Source organism: Aspergillus wentii (genome assembly GCF_001890725.1).
Source record: "Aspergillus wentii DTO 134E9 unplaced genomic scaffold ASPWEscaffold_3, whole genome shotgun sequence".
Lineage (NCBI taxonomy): Eukaryota > Fungi > Ascomycota > Eurotiomycetes > Eurotiales > Aspergillaceae > Aspergillus > Aspergillus wentii.
In genome coordinates, this window is record NW_024467834.1 from 2,801,608 (window position 1) to 2,819,197 (window position 17,590).

A 17,590-nucleotide genomic window follows, 5' to 3' on the forward strand; every position below is an offset into this window, starting at 1 on the left:
GTACTCATTTGTTTCTTTTAATTAATCAATTTCTTTTCGAGGAATGGCGCTGGTTTGGTCATTATAGCGATTTCGATACCATTGGCAAAATCTACAGACTGATGCGGGGGCGTTTTCAATTCAGGCGGATTAGATGCAGTTGGATGGTTTAGGCGCTTGGAGATTTGTGTTTATTTGCTATTTCCAATGGATTTCTACTATTTGACAGCTTTGCCCCAATCTTTGCTGTATCCCATTGCCATTATCTATTTGTAGAGACAGATATACCACTCTAGATCAAACGCTATATCCAATATATAAAAACCCAAGAAACAAAATACACAAGAACGATAGGTAACTCAAGCCCCCGAATCAAACTCAGGATTCACCCATGAAGGCAATGGTGCTTTTGCCCTCAGTAAGGCCCCAAAGCGATGTAATAGTGCGAAGACAACCGTCCCTCCACCGGCAACGATGAGAGCCTGCGCGGTAAACGTCCAAGTCCAGCCAGATGAAGCCTGCCAGGAAGCAATAAAGAACTAAAGAGAACGCAAGTTAGACGTATATCATGGCTTGCCTGAAAGCACAGAGACATACCGGGTTGATAAAAGCACTTAGATTGAGGAATACGGCGTAAAAGGTGATGACGCTCGTTGACTGTAGGGGATAGCTGTCGACGATGTAGCTGCTAGTCACGGTATTTCCGATTTGTATTCCAGCAGAGACTTGTAGATGATGATGTTAGTGAGTGATGCATGTCTGAATTCAAGGTGAACGGAAACATACACAGGAAGAAGGCGACTTGGCCGACCATCCAGTGGTAGTTTCTGTCGAGGCTGATGCCCCAGAGGACCAAGCCCACTAAGCATTTATGTCAGTTTTTCTCTTTCTTTTTGTTCTTTTCTCCAAACACTCCTTTTCTTTCTTATCTCTTTCTATTTCTCTTCTCCTTGAAATTAAAATCAAAGATCAACTCACCAGCTGTGATCAAAATAGCCGGATACGCCAACCACAATCGCATCTCAGCAACACGCACGTTATCATTCCTCTTCGCCAGTCGTTCCACGATATAATCGCTCAATCTCCCCGAGCAGCATATCTCAGACAGGACACATCCCAGGAACAATCCAAGACACAAGAGCCCCTGAATCAACGGGGTATACGATGCGTACGCAGCGGGTACCATCGTGATAACCGACAACACCCACCAGTACCAAACGAAGCAATATCCAATAACGCTTACTGCGACAGCGGGGAATTGAGACGTGAGGATAAATCGGGTTATAGAATCCCAGGGTTTGGGGTGACGCATGCCAGGTACGGGTTTGAGGTTGAGAAAGGGGAGTTTCTTGGTTCTAGGTAGGTCGGCTGTATCTGTTGGTGATGCTGTTGTGCTAGGGGCCTTTTCGATGTCGGTTGAGATGGAGCAATTATTGACTGGCTTTGTTGCGTGTTCGAGCATCGTGTTACGCGGGTATAAAGTCTCGGGCATAAAGAAGAGCTCGAGAATCAGCAATGCAGCGAAGAGGATGGCGTTGAACCAGTTGATCCAGGATGCACTGACGACGTTCAAGAAGCCACCAACTAGACGATGTCAGCGCTTTATCCCATGAGATGGATTGCTAATTGTAATGACTTACAGGTTGGGCCCAGGAGGAGCCCAGCATCTATCGCCAGAACCCACAGACCAAGCTTTTGCCCGCGTTCATAATCGAAGAAGAGGTCGTTTACTGCAGTCATTCATCAGTATATTCCATGATTTAGGATGGCAAGCAACCATACCCACAGCCATTCCAACTGTTGAGGCTGGACTGACGCCAAACCCCTGGAAGAAACGAGCAGCCATATATCCTTCATAATTATTTGCCACTGCAGCACCAATTGTTGATACCAGTGCAATGACAGTGCCGACAACGAAAATTATACGACGGCCATATATATCGCTTAATGATGACCAGAATAGTGGTCCTACCGACAGGCCAAGCGCAGGGATAGCAACAGTCCAGTTGACTTGCGAGTAGCTTATTTGGAATTGGGTTTGTATTTCGGGGAAAGAGGGTACCGTCGTGGTAGTGATATAGGTGAAGAGGAAGTATCTAAGACGGGTACACAGTTAGTGATTGTTGGGTGTGGAGTATAGCATGACTTACTTCAACATAACAATGCCCAGTATGGTATGTTTTTGAATCCTGGACCAGCTCAATGGATCCAAATGATCCGATACGAGTTGCGGGTGTGCCATGACTACCGTTTGTTCAACAGCTGTGTCGGCCATTGTCCCATGGCCAAGATGTGACTGCTTCTCTGAGGCATCTACACCCAACACCTCTTGATCCATGATAGGTGGCTCCTGTCTGTCATCCATGAAAATGGTTTAAAAAGGCTTCAGTATAAGAAGTTGGATTCAACGCAAACGATGTAATAGTGTTGTGTGTTCTACAAACGTGTTTATGACCACAACAAAGCTAACAGAGTATATAGAAAGGCCTTATCAGCCATACGATCAATTTACGGGATGAAATCAATGCCACAAAGAAACTAAGCAATGGGATTATTGCCTGACATCTGAGCCTAGATGATCCAAATCCCCGTGTTTTGATTCCTCAAGACATCCTTATCTTTATTACCGACAAAGAAGGCTTTGAAAATCCCTGCACAGGTGTTCTAATACAGACCACGGCATGGAGAACATGGCTATGAGCATAGCATACCAGAAGATGAGCGGGATATAGAGATCAACACAGCATTTGGTTCTATGATCGCCAATCAAACGTGGCAGTGCGATGATAAGGAGTATAAAGAAATAGACGTCAGTCATAGATTTGAATAAGGTATGTTATTCAACAATACTAGTGCTGACATTCGTGATACTAGGTTACAAACCCTGTTTCGCCAGAAATATGCATCAAGAATCAACTAGCCACTAGTCATTGCAAGGATAACTTGTTGTCTCCAGATTTCGAGTCTCTCCACCATCGCGGGGCTGATAGATAACGACGTCCTCGTAACGAATAACATCCTCCGCCCTTTGTCCTCGCATCATTCCCTGTCATCTCTTTCAACTGGAACAGATCACTTACCGCTTCTGGATAAATTTTCGAGAAGCTTATTCCATGTGGATCTATTCCTGTCTTTACCGGGACGAAATGGCGTTTTGGGTCGATCAGCACCCGGCATTTACCGTCCTACCATCTTCATGACCATCCTCGATAAGAATATACCTCATACTTTGTTACAAGATTGGTATTCAGATTGAATTCCTTATTGAAATGGGCTTCTGCGTGGTACTATCACCATCGCTCCTTACATCTGGTACTTATGTGACCGGCCAAACACGGCAGTAGATCGGCATTTACTGCAGCTAATTATAAGGATATGCTGATGGTTTTCGGTCAAGGGAACGATAGCCAATTGCGAAGCTATTTTGCATTCTGAACGCGAGGATACCCTTCGCAGCTCAAATCAGCATCAATGTCCACCACGTATGGAGTAAACTAAGGTCCTTGGCGATTGAGTGTCTGTTTTAGGATTATCCATACTACCTAGGATCCACACGGTGCATGCTTGTGGACAAAATGTTCACTTCATCGTTAGGACGATGGTTGTCGACTGTCAGACACAGTTGTACACTTAAGACGGGGGATTTCTTGATATGACCCCATTGCCATTGTCAACCCAAACCCTTACTGCTTCCTTCTACTTGTTTAAATATCAATGCGCGTCAAACTCCCCATCGCCCGCCAGGGCAGCGAGGCATCCCCCAACGAGTATACATCTCTTCTCCCAAAGCCAGCAGATATCGAAAGCTCTTTGGCACCAGAAGAAGATGAAGGCACTGAATCACATCCCTCGGAAAGAAGCCTTGTGGCTTCAGAGTTCTGGCTGCTCCTAAAAGGCTCTATCCCCGTGATTCTGGCCTATACACTGCAGAACAGTCTCCAGACGATATCTATCATCATAGTTGGACGTTCTTCACCTGAAAATCTGGCCACGAGTGCATTCTCTCTCATGTTTGCCATGATCACAGCATGGATGATTGCGTTGGGAGGGACGACTGCTTTGGATACGCTGGCCTCGTCGACGTTTACTGGGAGCTCGAACAAACATGATCTTGGGATTCTGCTTCAGAGAGGGTTCTTCGTTTTGAGTCTCTTTTACATCCCGGTTGCTATTCTCTGGGTGTGTTCGGAGCCTGTTTTTCTTTTCTTAGGCCAGGATCCGAATCTATCACGGGACAGTGCTAGGTTTTTGACTTGTTTGATTCCTGGAGGACTGGGTTATATCTATTTTGAATTGATGAAGAAGTATCTGCAAGCACAAGGTATGCACCGGTTATCATATCAGCTTTTCATTTCTAATGAGGGGATTATAGGAATCATGCGGCCTGGTACATACGTTCTTCTGATAACCTCGCCGTTCAATGCCGGTCTCAACTATCTTTTCTGCTATACCTTTCACATGGGACTACTTGGTGCCCCCCTTGCAACAAGTATCTCCTACTGGCTCTCATTTGTTCTGCTACTTCTTTATGCCCGGTTCATTGCAGGATCCGAGTGCTGGGGTGGATGGTCACGAGAAGCCTTCAGAAATCTCGGTACCTTTGCTCGTTTGGCTTTCCTGGGCATAATCCAAGTTGGCACAGAGTGGTGGGCATTCGAGATTGTGGCTCTCGCGGCCGGCCGCCTCGGAACGATTTCCCTTGCCGCTCAAAGTGTGATTATGACAGCAGACCAGGTTCTAAACACCGTGCCATTCGGTGTGGGAGTGGCGACGTCAGCACGAGTAGGCAATCTACTTGGGTCGCGGAATTCTCGCGGTGCCGCGCGCGCCGCCAACGCTGCGGCCTGGCTTAGCATGTTTCTTGGGACCGTGGTATTGGCCGTCCTGATGGGCTCCCGGAACCACTTTGCTAAGATATTCAATAACGACGAGCGGGTCGTTCGTCTGACCGCAGAGGTGCTTCCGTATGTTGCGCTGTTCCAGATTGCGGATGGGCTGAACGGAAGCTGCGGAGGTAGTCTTCGAGGGATGGGCCGGCAGCATGTCGGCGCCATGGTCAATATTATCAGCTACTACGGCGGAGCACTGCCGCTAGGAATCTGGTTGGCATTCCATGGCTGGGGACTCAAAGGTTTGTGGGTAGGACAGTGTATTGCTTTGTATCTAGTGGGGGCGTTGGAGTGGATGATTGTTGCATTGAGCAACTGGAACAAAGAGGTTGACAAGGCCTTTAGACGGATGGATGTCGAGGAACGAATTGAGAGGGAGGATTAGACTGGTAGATGGATAACATGATGCAATTGGAAGATGTTAGCATAGACAGAGTATAAAGTTCGGATGTCTGGATAGACCGACCACTCCTTACAGATAGTTTTACTGCCAAGTACGATTTCTTGGTAAAGTGGCAGTTGGTACGCTATTTCATGCATGAAATAGAGATCCACTACCCCCAACTTCCTAATAAGTTAGTCATGGGGAGAAGTACGATTTTAGTCTCGATTCTGTATGCTCTCTTGGTACTGTATTAGACCCGTGCGGCAGATATGCTGTTCCCCGGACTGTCGTTATCGAAGGGATATTGTTGGGTCGAACTTCTCCGAGGATTCCTCGTTCCAAGATGAAACACAATGTTCAAGTATTCTAGAAACGATTGCAAAATGCACTTATCCTCAGTAGGAAGTAAATTGGAGGAGACGACGATCTAATAGATAAGAAACGTCATTAGTGATAAAGGGACTGATAAGACCATGAATAACACAATGTTCCAGGCTCACCTTTCTCAGACATTATTGGCCCATATGCATATTATCTGCAGAATAATTCACATTCATAAAATGCCGTAAATTACATCTTCAACCGTTGTTCTTGGTGTCTTCTCCCCAGTCCTTCCTTTTTAGTCCAGGATATGCACCGGGATAGACCAGCACCAGAAATCCACTTTTTGTATAGCCTATGTGCATATTTCGACTGTATCGTGTTGTATCTTTCATGTCGTCATTATATGTATCTGTCTGCCAGGCCAGGGACTCGGTCTGGGCTCTCCTAGAATCCTCCATGTACGGAAAGATAGCAGTGAAAACCATTCGTTTGTTTTTGACGATTCCCTTCACCCCACACTGATCGACCTGGTAATACTGATCTTATGCCTTTTAGGAAGTTGAGGGGAGCAGATGGATGAATGTGGTGGATGTATCGGTTTCTTCTGCGAGTAACTGCTGCTCGTTCCAACAGTTGATTCGTCTAGGTGCCTGTAATGCGATAATTACCAGTCAGTCAGAGCTCTAAGATGCTGTAAGATGGATTGGGATGGCTTATTCTCGTCCATTTGCTCTGCATCATTGGCTATCGCTATCAGGCGATGCGGATGTTGAGGTCGTTCCGAAGTGGGTGGCTTGACTTTTGTCTCTGAAGTAATGGAAATCGAAATCAGCCCGAGTAGATCAATCAATTAGCAAACTATTTTTGTTGCGTTCATCTGTTGTAGTATGGAGAGAGGTTGTTGAGGGGAAAGTGTTTGAGTGGTTGGACTGTGTGGACGTAGTTGTTATAAATGCCTGCCGCTTCCAGTCTCTGTCGTCCCCCCAAACACTTCTCTCTTTCTTTCAACATCATCCATCAACATGTTCGCAGCACTGAGCTTTCTTGCCCTTGCCACCCTTGCTTCTTCTCATGGGGATAAGAAGCAGACCCCCATGGCAGGTCCCCATCAGGGATTGTGGTACAACACTCTCCCAGGAGATGGTGGCACCCAGGCAGATTCAGTCTTCTCTGGCATCTCAACATTTGGAAGACTACCTTATTTTCCTTGCTTATCCAGCGAGGCAGAGAAATTCGACATTGCCTTTTTAGGTTGGTAACCAGGACACTTCAACTACGTTTCAACTGCTCACAATATACCCCAGGAGCTCCATTTGATACCGGCACTTCTTACAGACCCGGTGCTAGATTTGGACCCAGCGGTATTAGACAGGGCTCTCGTCGTCTTAATCTATAGTATGTCGCATTATATTCTTACTCATACTTGAAACTTACATAATGATATAGCGGTGGCTACAATGTACCATTGCAGTCGAATCCGTTCACCAGCGATCTGAAAATCTTGGACTGCGGAGATGTTCCTGTGACCTCGTATGTTTTCTGGGATATATTTCGGTATAATGGGGTTCCTAATATGCAATAGATATGACAATGCCTGGGCAATCCAGCAAATCGAACAAGGACACAACAGCATCCTGATGCGCAAGCCTTTCACCGATGCCCACGAGCGCGGTCTCTCCAAAGCTGGCAAGACCCTTCCTCGAGTCATCACCATGGGAGGAGATCACACCATCACTCTGCCTTTGCTGCGCAGCATCAATAAGGCTTATGGGCCTGTGACTGTTGTTCACTTTGATAGCCACCTGTAGGCATTCCTTCTCTACACCAAGTTTAGAGCTAATCCGATCGTTTAGCGACTCTTGGAAACCAAAGGTTTTTGGAGGATCTCCTAGCGAAGTTGCTTCAGTCAACCACGGTACCTACTTCTACCACGCAGCAATGGAGGGTCTTCTGAGGAATGATACAAACATCCATGCTGGTATTCGTACTACGCTTTCCGGTCCTTCTGACTACGAGAATGATGGATATTGTGGATTTGAGATTGTGGAAGCGAGGGAAATTGATACCATCGGTATGAACTCGGCTATATTATTGGATTTGCGTATGGGAGAAACCAACATAACTAACTGTTACCAACAGGAATCGATGGCATTATCAAGAAGATCAGAGACAGAGTCGGCACCGAAAACCCTGTCTACCTGTCAATTGACATTGATACACTGGACCCAGCATGTGAGTATCTCTTCTATAGATTGTAGTTCACCGTTGACATTATGTCCTAGTCGCCCCCGGTACCGGTACACCAGAGACTGGAGGCTGGTCTACTCGTGAGTTGCGGACGATCATCCGCGGCCTTGATGGCCTGAACTTCATCGGTGCGGATATTGTCGAAGTCGCACCTGCTTATGACACTAATGCAGAGCTTTCTACCATGTAGGCTTTATATTCTTTCTACGCATCATGACCGTCTTTCGCTAATTAACCAATTCTGTCTCCAGGGCTGCTGCGGACGTTCTTTACGAGATCCTTACTATGATGGTCAAGATGGGACCATTGTCTATCCCTCGCTCTGAGTTGTAGGGTATATATAAGTCAGAGTCCATATAAAGGGGGGAAGTGAGATTCAAGCAAAGGAGATGTTAGATTATACAGGTGTTGAGGTGTGCAATTTGCTGTTGTCTGATAATATATAAAGTTAAATTTATTGTTGTCTCGAAGTATGTTATACTCTTTTATAGGGAGGGCTACAATACTGCTTTCTAAGGCTCTTTACATCGGTAGCGGTATCTCCGATTAAGACGATCAATCATCAAGACGTAGAACCCAAAATTATCTCCCCTAGCTAGTAACTAGATGCTTCATATATACATGTGGTCCTTGATACAAATCTATAAGGACTTGTTTATGACACTGATACCCATGAACGAAGCTAATAGAAGTAAAAGGACTAAGCAGTCTCAGTCACCCAACAGTCTAGGCGGGTTTGTAGACGCGTCGTACATAGCCTCAAGTATCAACCTAGCCCAACCGGCCACGAACACTGAAATCGAGCAAGAAAGAATAAGGAAGAAAAAAAGAAGCCAAAAAAGAAAAGCTCACCTCCTGAACCAGCCTACTGAAAGGTGGAGCTGCAGGGGGCTACAAAACCCTAATAGGGATTTACAACGAATGCGGCCTGAGCGAGACTCAACCAAGCTGGCCAAATGAATTGGTAAAGCCTCAGCCAGATTCGAACAAAGGTCTTCTGTGTTGCGCCCCGGATAGCTACAGAAGCTTACTTTCGCCACTCGGCCACAGTCACCCTGGGTTGGTTGGGAATTCCTGGAAGTGAATGATATGGGAAGGGGGATTTCCTAATTGGGAAAGGGTATGGTGGGACACGTGACGAGGGCATAGCATGAGTGCGGACAGTTCTAATCGCTGGTGAAAGTTGACGATGATACGTATATATCTGACTATGTCACAGGGACGCTCATCCTATACTGCAAGAAAGCAAGAACATCATCAATCTCATCCGGAACTTTGTACCAATGTCCAAAGCCTATATATTCTTTCCATGTCACATTCATATCCAATCGAGATAGAAGACTGGCCATCTTCTGTCCCAGCCTGACAGACACTTTGGGATCCGCAGCTCCATGGCCAAGAAACACTGGAATGTCGAGATGAGCAGCCGTGGATGGATTTGATTCGTCATCCTGTGGAGACAATTGTGGAAGGTCAAGGATATCACGAACGTGGTTTATGACTTGGAATGATGGGGACAGTCTGGTGTTACTGTCGCTGGAGCTGACATCATCTTCAAATGGGTTAAAATCGTCTTCATCTTGATCGTATGACGATTCAAAGACACCAGAGCCATCCTCTTCATCGCTGCTTTCAACTTCACCCTTGTCCTCGCCCTCGTCCTCGTCTGTATCCACGTTTGAATTTGTGTCATCCCCCAGACCAACCCGCTGCATACTCCCTTCCAAACCATCCAAAGAATCCCTCACCTTGCCATCAGAAGCTGTCCTCAAAATATCACCCAGCTCCGCCTCAAAAGGAAGCCACCCACTCATCCCAAAAAACGCCCCCAGCTTCTCACACCCACTATCCCCAAATGCTCCACCAAGAAGAGCAAACACTCCCGCTGCACATCCCTGACTCAATCCCCCAAGGACGATCCTCTGATATCCATCTCCATTCTCTCCCAAAACTCGCGCCTCCTGCACAATAAGGGTCCTAAGAAACGCAGCCGTCTCACACAGCCCCTCAACCTGAAGGTTCGTTCTTTGACCAGGGTCTTCCAATGAATAGTTATCGAACCATTGGTTGATAGGGACCCGTTTGAGAATCGTCGATCGTCGTCGTCGAGCGGTGGGAAAGATGAATTTCACCGTTGGTAGTTGGGCGGGCAGGTTGGCTGATTGGAGAAGTTCGTGGCCGAATCGTGTAGCGTTGCTGCCTCGCCCGTGGAGAATGATAAAGGTATGAGTGTGCTCTGTTGCTATGGGTTCGATTGTCAAAGGGGTGGGATATGGCTTGGACATGGTTGATATGAGTCAATTTGAAGATATGAAAGAAAGACAAGGAAAATCAGATGGTTTTTAGTAATAATTGGTTTTGTCTGCTCCATCATGTGATGACACAGCCTTGCTGTTAGTTCTAGCTCGTTGTCACTTCTTTGTGTCTTATTGTCATAGTCCTTCTTTTTCTCCCATTGTAAAGTGACATAAAGAAACAACAAAAAACCCAGTCAGGAGAAATGGGCCATCAGACTGTTATTATTGTCAAGTTCCATCAGTTCTTCTAGTTGAAAGGCATATAGAACTTCCTGACACTCATTATATATACCTGCAACACCTTCAATGAAAGGACAAACCGGTATCTGCCGTATAAATCAAGAATCACCCTAGGAGATCGCAGACTCACCAGAAAACATATAAATACGCGAGAAAAGCACTAAAGACTGTTCTATCTATATTTACATCTACAAACAGTCTAGACAACCCCAAACAAATACTACAACCCATCTCTACGACCAAACTAAATCATAAACCATGTCAACTCTAGATCTCTATATCGGCTTCGGATACCGTCGAGGCAACGAACCATTGAATTGGATGCTCATCCTCGCATCTCCCCACTCAGAGAGATGTACGTGGTATTATATCAGCGGTCCAATCCAACAACGCCAATACACCCTTCAGGTTCAAAATAACAGAAAACTCAGCAGTTTGGCTATTTCCGACAAGGAGAAAGTCGGTTGTATCACTGCCGGTGATGCTGGAAAGGTCATGGCTGCCGCTCGAGATGTGCCGGTGCAAATGTCCCAAGTGTGGGTGACGGAGGTTTTGGGTAAGTTGGAGAATAAGGGTCTTGTGTCACCGGGGACTTGGGCTTATGCTGAAGGGCAGATCGAGTATTCCTGTTGTGGGAATGGGTTTCCTTGAATTCGAATTTATATTGTATGAGGTCACTCCTTGTTATATCGGTTTGTAGTATTCTCCAGCTCTTTTGCACATTCTTCCAGAACATTATACCTATTCTGTGTCAATTTTGATTCTATAAAATCTTTTGGAAGTCACATACCCAGCATCATGTGCAAGACGAGTCCCAAATGTATTCGGAACTAGAGTAGCCATGATTAGCATTCATCTCACTTGATAAGACACGAGAGAAGGAAGAACGTGGATAATCACCAGACATATCGGGCTCCATATATTGCCGCAGTTTACCTTCCACCTCCTTCTCCTTTCCTACCCTAACTTGCGATAAAATCTGTACTCTCGAGGCTCTTTTAATCCTCACCATTTCGAAAATGGAAAGTCTCGTAGGAAGTTCCTTCTTGCTAGTCATTTCTTTGAAAAGAACCCCCATCGCGCCTGCATCTTCAATTGCTTGGTTGGCTCCTTGTCCACCGAAAGGGAGCATCTAGCAGTTTCAGCTCATGCTAGAAAACAACGGATGAAGGACGATCCAGTACTTACGGCATGAGCAGCATCGCCAATTAGCAAGACCTTGTTGAAAACCCAACTTTCTAGTGGTTCATGGATCACCAAAGGCCAGCATTTCACATCATCCGCGAGTCTAGTCCGTCAGTTCGATGTCTATCTTCCTTGGATTAGGGTTAACCAACTTGATCATCTCATTTACTATTGGATTGAAGTGACCAAACTCCTCGATCATTTCCGACTTGAAGTCTGATGCAATATAATAGTTAGCTTACGAACGCAACTGCAAAGAGGTAGCTTACCGATGGTGCCTGATTCACTAGGATGATTCCGTGTAGGATGTATACCAACAAAATTCTGCACATCGCCTCTACCATATAGATCAGTAAACGTTGATACCAATCTATCTTCTTACATACCCCCGACATTTATACCAAACCATATGTCGCTCCTCCATGATATTCTTGGTACCCACAAGCAACGTAGAACCATCATTCTTCTGCCGGAGCACTCTTTCGAGATTGGGGCTCTTCCGAAACGCCTCGGAAGGAATAAGAAACCGAAAAGCACTCATTCCCGTGGAGATCGGGTCTGTTGACCGTGGGACTACAGACTGTCGAACAGTGGAGTTTATCCCATCCGCACCGATTATTAGATCTGCTTGATGAATCGAGTCATCTTCAAGAAATACACAGCCTTTCTTAGCGTCAACCGCACGCACAGAAGAGCCATAGTGAATCTTCACCGGGTGATGGCCATAGTGCTCTGCAGTATCCTCATCCAAGGCCAGCTTTAGCAGTTCCTTATGCAGATCCACGCGGTGGATGGTCCAAAATTGAGCACCAGCTAGATTCCCGATGTCGTCCAGATTCTGACTAGCAATGCGGTCGAGACTGAGCCCATCAACTACCGCCCAGAGCTCTAATCGACATGCTCGGGCTCGCTCAAAGTCGAAGCCAATATCCTCCAGGACGTGAACGCCATTTGGTGCGAGTGCAACTGCAGCTCCTATTTCGGTTTTGAAGTGGGACTTTTCGAATATCTATCACGTTGCAGGGATATATTAGTTAGTATTGGGCTTTTTGAATTGGGCTAAGGTGGATATTAAATGCAGCCCAGTAGATACATATGACAAGTGCTGTGCAGACTCGTACGTGAACTTACCTGCACAACGTGTCCAGCTCGTCGAAGGGCAATAGCAGAGCAGAGACCGGCGATTCCCGCGCCGACGATAATGATTCTGAGGGTCATTTCATCTGCTATATCGATCGTGGCCGAGTGATATCGTCAAGGGTATACGAGGAATCGACTCTTGTGTGACATGATCACATGTCCAGAGTTGACCGCCAGTTAAACTGCATTTACCCCTCTTTCTGCATGGCATGCTGACAGTAAGGAATCCATTGGTAGACAGATTTCGGAAAGCCATGTTGAATCCGCGTTGAGAGGTTGAGCTCATGCCACCTGCCTGATTGGTACGGTAGCAAGCCTTAATTCTGAGGCAGACAAGTCTACTGTTTGATACCACTTGCGCTCTTTTTTCTTCGCTCTCGACAAGCCGTTCCCAAACCAGTTCAATTTCTGTCTAAACAGCTACGTTGTCACTAGCTTGGAAACATTCTCCTCATATCAGTGAAGATGCGAACCCATTAATTCTATAGATATGTATCGAATGCCTCGTCTACTGCAAACTTCCTACATCAGTCTAGACGAATCGAATCCAGATGGAACACCTGGGAGGACACTATTGATGGATTGATGTCTATAAAGGACATACACTACTATACAACAGCCACAGGATATGACTGTCTGGATACCTCTTTGAGCGATAAAGGATATCCCTCTACTCTTGCAGCCGGTGTCACCAACCAACAGAGCGACAACAGTCACCACCAGATTTCCGCGGAAAAGGAACAAAGAGAAATATTTGTTTTTTGTTTGAAACCTAACAGACTAGTTTTGTCTAGGGATACTCAATATTGAATGTCTTATCCCTTGTCTATGAATCCAGCTAAGTCCGAATACAGAACAAAGAAAGACGACAAAAAAGGCACCCTTGTCTTACATGTCACATCGCCATCAAACAGTCAATAACTGTCAAATTCTGTACTCATCACATTTCCAGCACATCACCTCCCTTAACACGGGCTAGAACGTTGATATATATGTTTTAATCTTGGTCCTGTGCCCCTTGCATAAGCCGACGAAGATAAACGGAGATCATTGAGGTTTGTCTGTTTGCCTCTAGATTGACTTTAACTGCCATCACACGTTTTACTTGTTCTGTATAGACTTTCGGGGAATGCGGGTCTGATGCAGTTGACCTGTCGTGGCTGCATACATGTCAAAGAATGTGCTGAATTGACTTTTGCTTGGTCATTTTTTGTTGTCATTGTTTGTTCCTCTAGGGTGTGTTAATTTGTCAACTGACTGTCTATCTTTTGCTAGGTGGTGTCTAAATTGGTCTGTGGAACTGTAACCACTGGCTTGGTTTGTCTTACATTAGTCGGTTGCACAAATCATTCTCTTAGATGGGATGATTGAAGACAGTGTATAGCAGAGAAAAATTCAGGAATACCGGAGTATACTATGCTTAACATCATTGCTCATAAGCAGCCTCATCACAGTATATAAGCAGGACAATCTTAGTTGAAATGAAGCTCTGAGTAAGCTGCTTAGCGATACATTGAGAGCTCTATCTTGAATTGACTAAATCACCTACAATAAATCCCCATTGAACCAGGGAGACATCGTGACCTTTCCATTCCGCGGCACCCTAGACGGAACAGAAGATCCAGAAATCTTCCTCGACGATGTCGCAGCACAGGCCCGATTCATGTTCCCCGCTGTGTCTATAGATAATTTTATGAAACATGTAATGCTGAGTGTATTCCACAGAAACCTAGCCGGCCGCGCAAAACTCTGGTATCCCTACCTGGACTATGACACCAAACGCGACTGGGACAAAACCGCCACCAAGTTCAAGGCCCACTTCAACATCAACGACCACGACATCAGCGATGACGAAAAGCGGGAGATGGTTAGGTGTGATCTCCGGAGTCTCATGCAGGGAGAAAATGAGTCGATTGGGGCTTATCTAGAGCGATGTGAGGATCTGCGTGTTCGCGCCAATTGGCTCCTGGGCGATGATGAGAAGGGTGAATTCGAGGTGGGGGTGATTAATGGGATGAGAAGTTTGAGCATCAAAGCGAAAATATTGTCTGCGACGGGGGAAAGTGATGGGCTGGGAGGTTTTCGGCGGGTGAAGAAGGTGGTGAGGGCGTTGCGGTATTCTTAGATGTGGATGGCTTCAGCTTTGATGGTGTCGTTGGCGTAGACAGCAACGAGAACACAGCATGATATCACTCGAATCGAAACGACAAATACCTCTCCCCAAGGTAACCATAGCATTGAGTAGATAGTAGACACTATGTTGTCAGTATGCACGGTCAATCCAACCAAGAGTCCAAGACAGACAGTGGAACCGGACTCTAAACACCAGATCGAAACTAGACGAGCGACTCCATTCTGATTATGCAGAAAATACTCCGTCCCCGGCTGTCAAGGTGGCAAAATATCATATTTCCTCATAGTGGAGATGGATCTAGAACCTCTGTTAGTTTAGCTGACAGATGGGTCTGCTCGGCTGCTGTCTTACTGTCCGGCCGTCATTCTTGCTAGGCCCATCCTCTGGTTAAATTGGTGAAACGCCCAGGTTAGAACTACGGCTTTGGTCCTGTGATGGTTCTTACCGGGTTTGACAGTTTTCTTGTTGCTTTGTGGCAGATGAACGGTTTTTGGGGTTTAATGAGAGGGATGGTTGGACTCCACTCGATGAGAGATCGAAATATGCAGTCTGTGATTGTGATGTGCTATGTAAAGACACAGTCAGAAATCTGTCACAAGTCACAATATCTATCGCCAATCACGTATTCTCTTATGACTGTCTGTTCTTTAAATGAATCTCATTAGTGGATGAATGTAAAGCGTCAGAATTACTGTGGGATTCGCAGTCAATCATTGCCGTACTGGCTGTCGACCAGATGCCGTACATGTTGAAGATCGCCGTCATTTTCGTGGCCCGTATTTGCGCGGAGTACCACAAATGATGGGGATTACTTCGGTTTACTCTGTCCTGCGAAAGAAGTAAGAACAGTAAATGATGATAAGATGCACTCCATCTGTACTCCATAGGTGGCTCGTGGGAACATGCGAGAGTCTGTCTGGATGCCGCGTGGACAGACGGCGCGCCGTGCCTGAGCAGTGGATCCAATTGCTCTCGATGAGCTGAGGGTGGAGAGCAGTGGTCCTGAAACAAGTTCTCAATCTAATAGTAGGTTTGATTTCGCAGTTTGCACGGCAGTTGCAAAAGACGAACGGTGAATTACATAAATCCTGGAATTATTATGATGGATCTTATCGGGTCTGTGTCTGGTGGATGTTTGTGGCCTCCAACGGTTTTTTGAGATTAGGTCGTTTCAGGTGAAGCTTAAACTCCTCCTGTACAGCCCAGGGTCTATTCCCTGAACAGTACAATTGATGTAGTTCGCAATCATACTTGTCGAAATACCATGTCGACTGGATTCGTATTCGTAGTTTATTCCCTAGTTGTACAGTCCATAGAAGGATTCATCAAGCATATTGATAGTGGGGCACCATCCCTAAATCTTGGATAAGCAACTTGGACCGAGGCAGGAGATGAATATCCTCTCTTCCACCGCTGTTTGCCCAGGCTCAAATAATCGACAAGCTAGGATATCACTATCTTTCTCTAGCGATCAAAAAGTCGAGGCTAGCTCTGCTGCTCTGGAGGATGGGGGAAGGAGAAATTGCCCCTTTCGCTCGTTGGCCCGAATTTGGCTCGATCGGGTAGAGCAGGCGAAGCGATCGACATTGACCAACCGACGGACGGAGTTTCTCCAGAAGACAACGAGATAAAATCACCGCAAGGGCAGAGTTCGAGGCATAACTAGTTGTGCAATTCGAACATCGCAGGGCACAGGGGTAATCAAACGAAGTGGACTGTGGAGAGGAGGTGGATGGAATCACATCCATGACCCATGTCGAACTGGTGCATGTTCTCTCCTTTCCAATCTTCTGGCTCACGTTCAGAGTGGTCCTCGGAGGTTTTATCTTTCTTTTTTTTTTTTTTTCCCTCCTCATGGTTCTTCTCACCGCAAAGTTGATCTAGTTTGTTTGACAATGTCTGTTGGCAATACTATTGAAGAATAATGGCATTATCCTTCCATAGCATCAAAATCGAGTCCTTCTTATTTGCACACCGCTCCAGCGACTAAAGCACTAGGGGATCCGCCCCAAACTGTCATCCATCGCGACTGGCGAGAAGGCCAGACAGCCATGGGAGCTCCACTTGACAGCCGTGAGCCGTCCAGGTCACCGTTTGTTGAGCTTCAAGATGTCTCATTCGACCATCAAACAATTATCCATCACAATCTGAGCTTTTCGTACTCTATTATAGAGTGACCTGTATGCGGTCAGCGTGGGTTGGGATAGATGCCGATGTGGTCAAAAGGGTGTTGTGTAACGCCGGGGGATGGTATGGAATAGCTGCGAGGATCATATTTCGATATTTGACTACCTAGTACATACCTGTACCACACGATCATTCTGTTATTTATTATCATTTCAAAGACAGCAAGATCCGGGTCGGTCAAGGATTCGATGCCCACTGCAAGTCATTAATCAAGTCAATCAGCCCATCGTCCGAATTCTCCGACTGTTCCTGGCAACGACGAAGACATCCACGGCATCCACCGTTGGTTCCTGGATTCGACCGTGGAACAAGCCAAGGTTCCGTGCGGGATGCCGTTTGTGAATAATTGAAGAGTGTTTGTATATAAACTGTTAATTAGTATTCATAGTTCAGACGAGAGGATCAGTCTGATAATATTAATATTAATTTCCTGCGTTTGACGATGCCGCGTTGCCTGTCTGGGCCTAGAGTGTGCTGGCTTCCCCTGGCGTCGTCTGTATGTATCGTCCAGCAGCCATGATTATTGCTTCAATTATTCTCTTGTAGGGATGGACAGACAAAGAGAAGGATCAAAGGTACTTGC

At 46.0% G+C, this 17,590-nt stretch overlaps 7 protein-coding genes across 7 annotated transcripts; 4 read left to right on the top strand and 3 right to left on the bottom strand.

Annotated features, from left to right (window-relative positions):
* Positions 1-147: 147 nt before the first annotated feature.
* ASPWEDRAFT_450355 (putative MFS transporter) lies at positions 148-2,397 on the bottom strand. The gene is made up of 7 exons (XM_040836426.1): positions 2,130-2,397; positions 1,762-2,075; positions 1,620-1,709; positions 958-1,563; positions 766-840; positions 577-704; positions 148-518 (listed from the first exon to the last, which is right to left on the bottom strand). Exons 1-7 carry the CDS (start codon positions 2,342-2,344, stop codon positions 339-341), a joined length of 1,608 nt encoding a protein of 535 aa, XP_040691047.1. The 5' UTR covers positions 2,345-2,397; the 3' UTR covers positions 148-338.
* Positions 2,398-3,693: 1,296 nt separating this feature from the next.
* On the top strand, positions 3,694-5,253 carry ASPWEDRAFT_109160 (MATE family efflux transporter; the record flags this gene model as incomplete). Its single annotated transcript, XM_040828059.1, has 2 exons — positions 3,694-4,300; positions 4,352-5,253. The coding sequence occupies 2 exons, from the start codon at positions 3,694-3,696 to the stop codon at positions 5,251-5,253; spliced, it is 1,509 nt and encodes a 502-aa protein (XP_040691048.1).
* A 1,346-nt stretch (positions 5,254-6,599) lies between these two features.
* Positions 6,600-8,157, top strand: ASPWEDRAFT_26767 (agmatinase; the record flags this gene model as incomplete). The annotated part of the gene is made up of 8 exons (XM_040832893.1): positions 6,600-6,828; positions 6,882-6,972; positions 7,024-7,107; positions 7,160-7,381; positions 7,431-7,648; positions 7,717-7,809; positions 7,860-8,010; positions 8,076-8,157. 8 exons carry the CDS (start codon positions 6,600-6,602, stop codon positions 8,155-8,157), a joined length of 1,170 nt encoding a protein of 389 aa, XP_040691049.1.
* An 875-nt stretch (positions 8,158-9,032) lies between these two features.
* Positions 9,033-10,109, bottom strand: ASPWEDRAFT_170857 (alpha/beta hydrolase; the record flags this gene model as incomplete). The annotated part of the gene is made up of 1 exon (XM_040830690.1): positions 9,033-10,109. One exon carries the CDS (start codon positions 10,107-10,109, stop codon positions 9,033-9,035), a length of 1,077 nt encoding a protein of 358 aa, XP_040691050.1.
* Positions 10,110-10,619: 510 nt separating this feature from the next.
* ASPWEDRAFT_26769 (uncharacterized protein) lies at positions 10,620-11,012 on the top strand (the record flags this gene model as incomplete). The annotated part of the gene is made up of 1 exon (XM_040832894.1): positions 10,620-11,012. The coding sequence occupies one exon, from the start codon at positions 10,620-10,622 to the stop codon at positions 11,010-11,012; it is 393 nt and encodes a 130-aa protein (XP_040691051.1).
* A 23-nt stretch (positions 11,013-11,035) lies between these two features.
* ASPWEDRAFT_170859 (uncharacterized protein) lies at positions 11,036-12,764 on the bottom strand (the record flags this gene model as incomplete). The annotated part of the gene is made up of 8 exons (XM_040830691.1): positions 11,036-11,102; positions 11,152-11,191; positions 11,262-11,493; positions 11,550-11,649; positions 11,699-11,762; positions 11,816-11,883; positions 11,933-12,555; positions 12,678-12,764. The coding sequence occupies 8 exons, from the start codon at positions 12,762-12,764 to the stop codon at positions 11,036-11,038; spliced, it is 1,281 nt and encodes a 426-aa protein (XP_040691052.1).
* Positions 12,765-14,121: 1,357 nt separating this feature from the next.
* Positions 14,122-15,065, top strand: ASPWEDRAFT_39061 (uncharacterized protein). Its single transcript, XM_040835021.1, has 2 exons — positions 14,122-14,941; positions 14,991-15,065. The coding sequence occupies exon 1, from the start codon at positions 14,350-14,352 to the stop codon at positions 14,809-14,811; it is 462 nt and encodes a 153-aa protein (XP_040691053.1). The 5' UTR covers positions 14,122-14,349; the 3' UTR covers positions 14,812-14,941; positions 14,991-15,065.
* The last annotated feature ends 2,525 nt before the right edge of the window (positions 15,066-17,590 follow it).

Coding starts and splice junctions, on each gene's coding strand:
- ASPWEDRAFT_450355 (XM_040836426.1), bottom strand. CDS start 2,344: ATGGATGACAGACAGGAGCCACCTATCATGGATCAAGAGGTGTTGGGT. Junction 705..765: donor CCAAGTCGCCTTCTTCCTGT/GTATGTTTCCGT, acceptor ATCATCTACAAG/TCTCTGCTGGAATACAAATC. Junction 519..576: donor TAAGTGCTTTTATCAACCCG/GTATGTCTCTGT, acceptor CGTTCTCTTTAG/TTCTTTATTGCTTCCTGGCA.
- ASPWEDRAFT_39061 (XM_040835021.1), top strand. CDS start 14,350: ATGTTCCCCGCTGTGTCTATAGATAATTTTATGAAACATGTAATGCTG.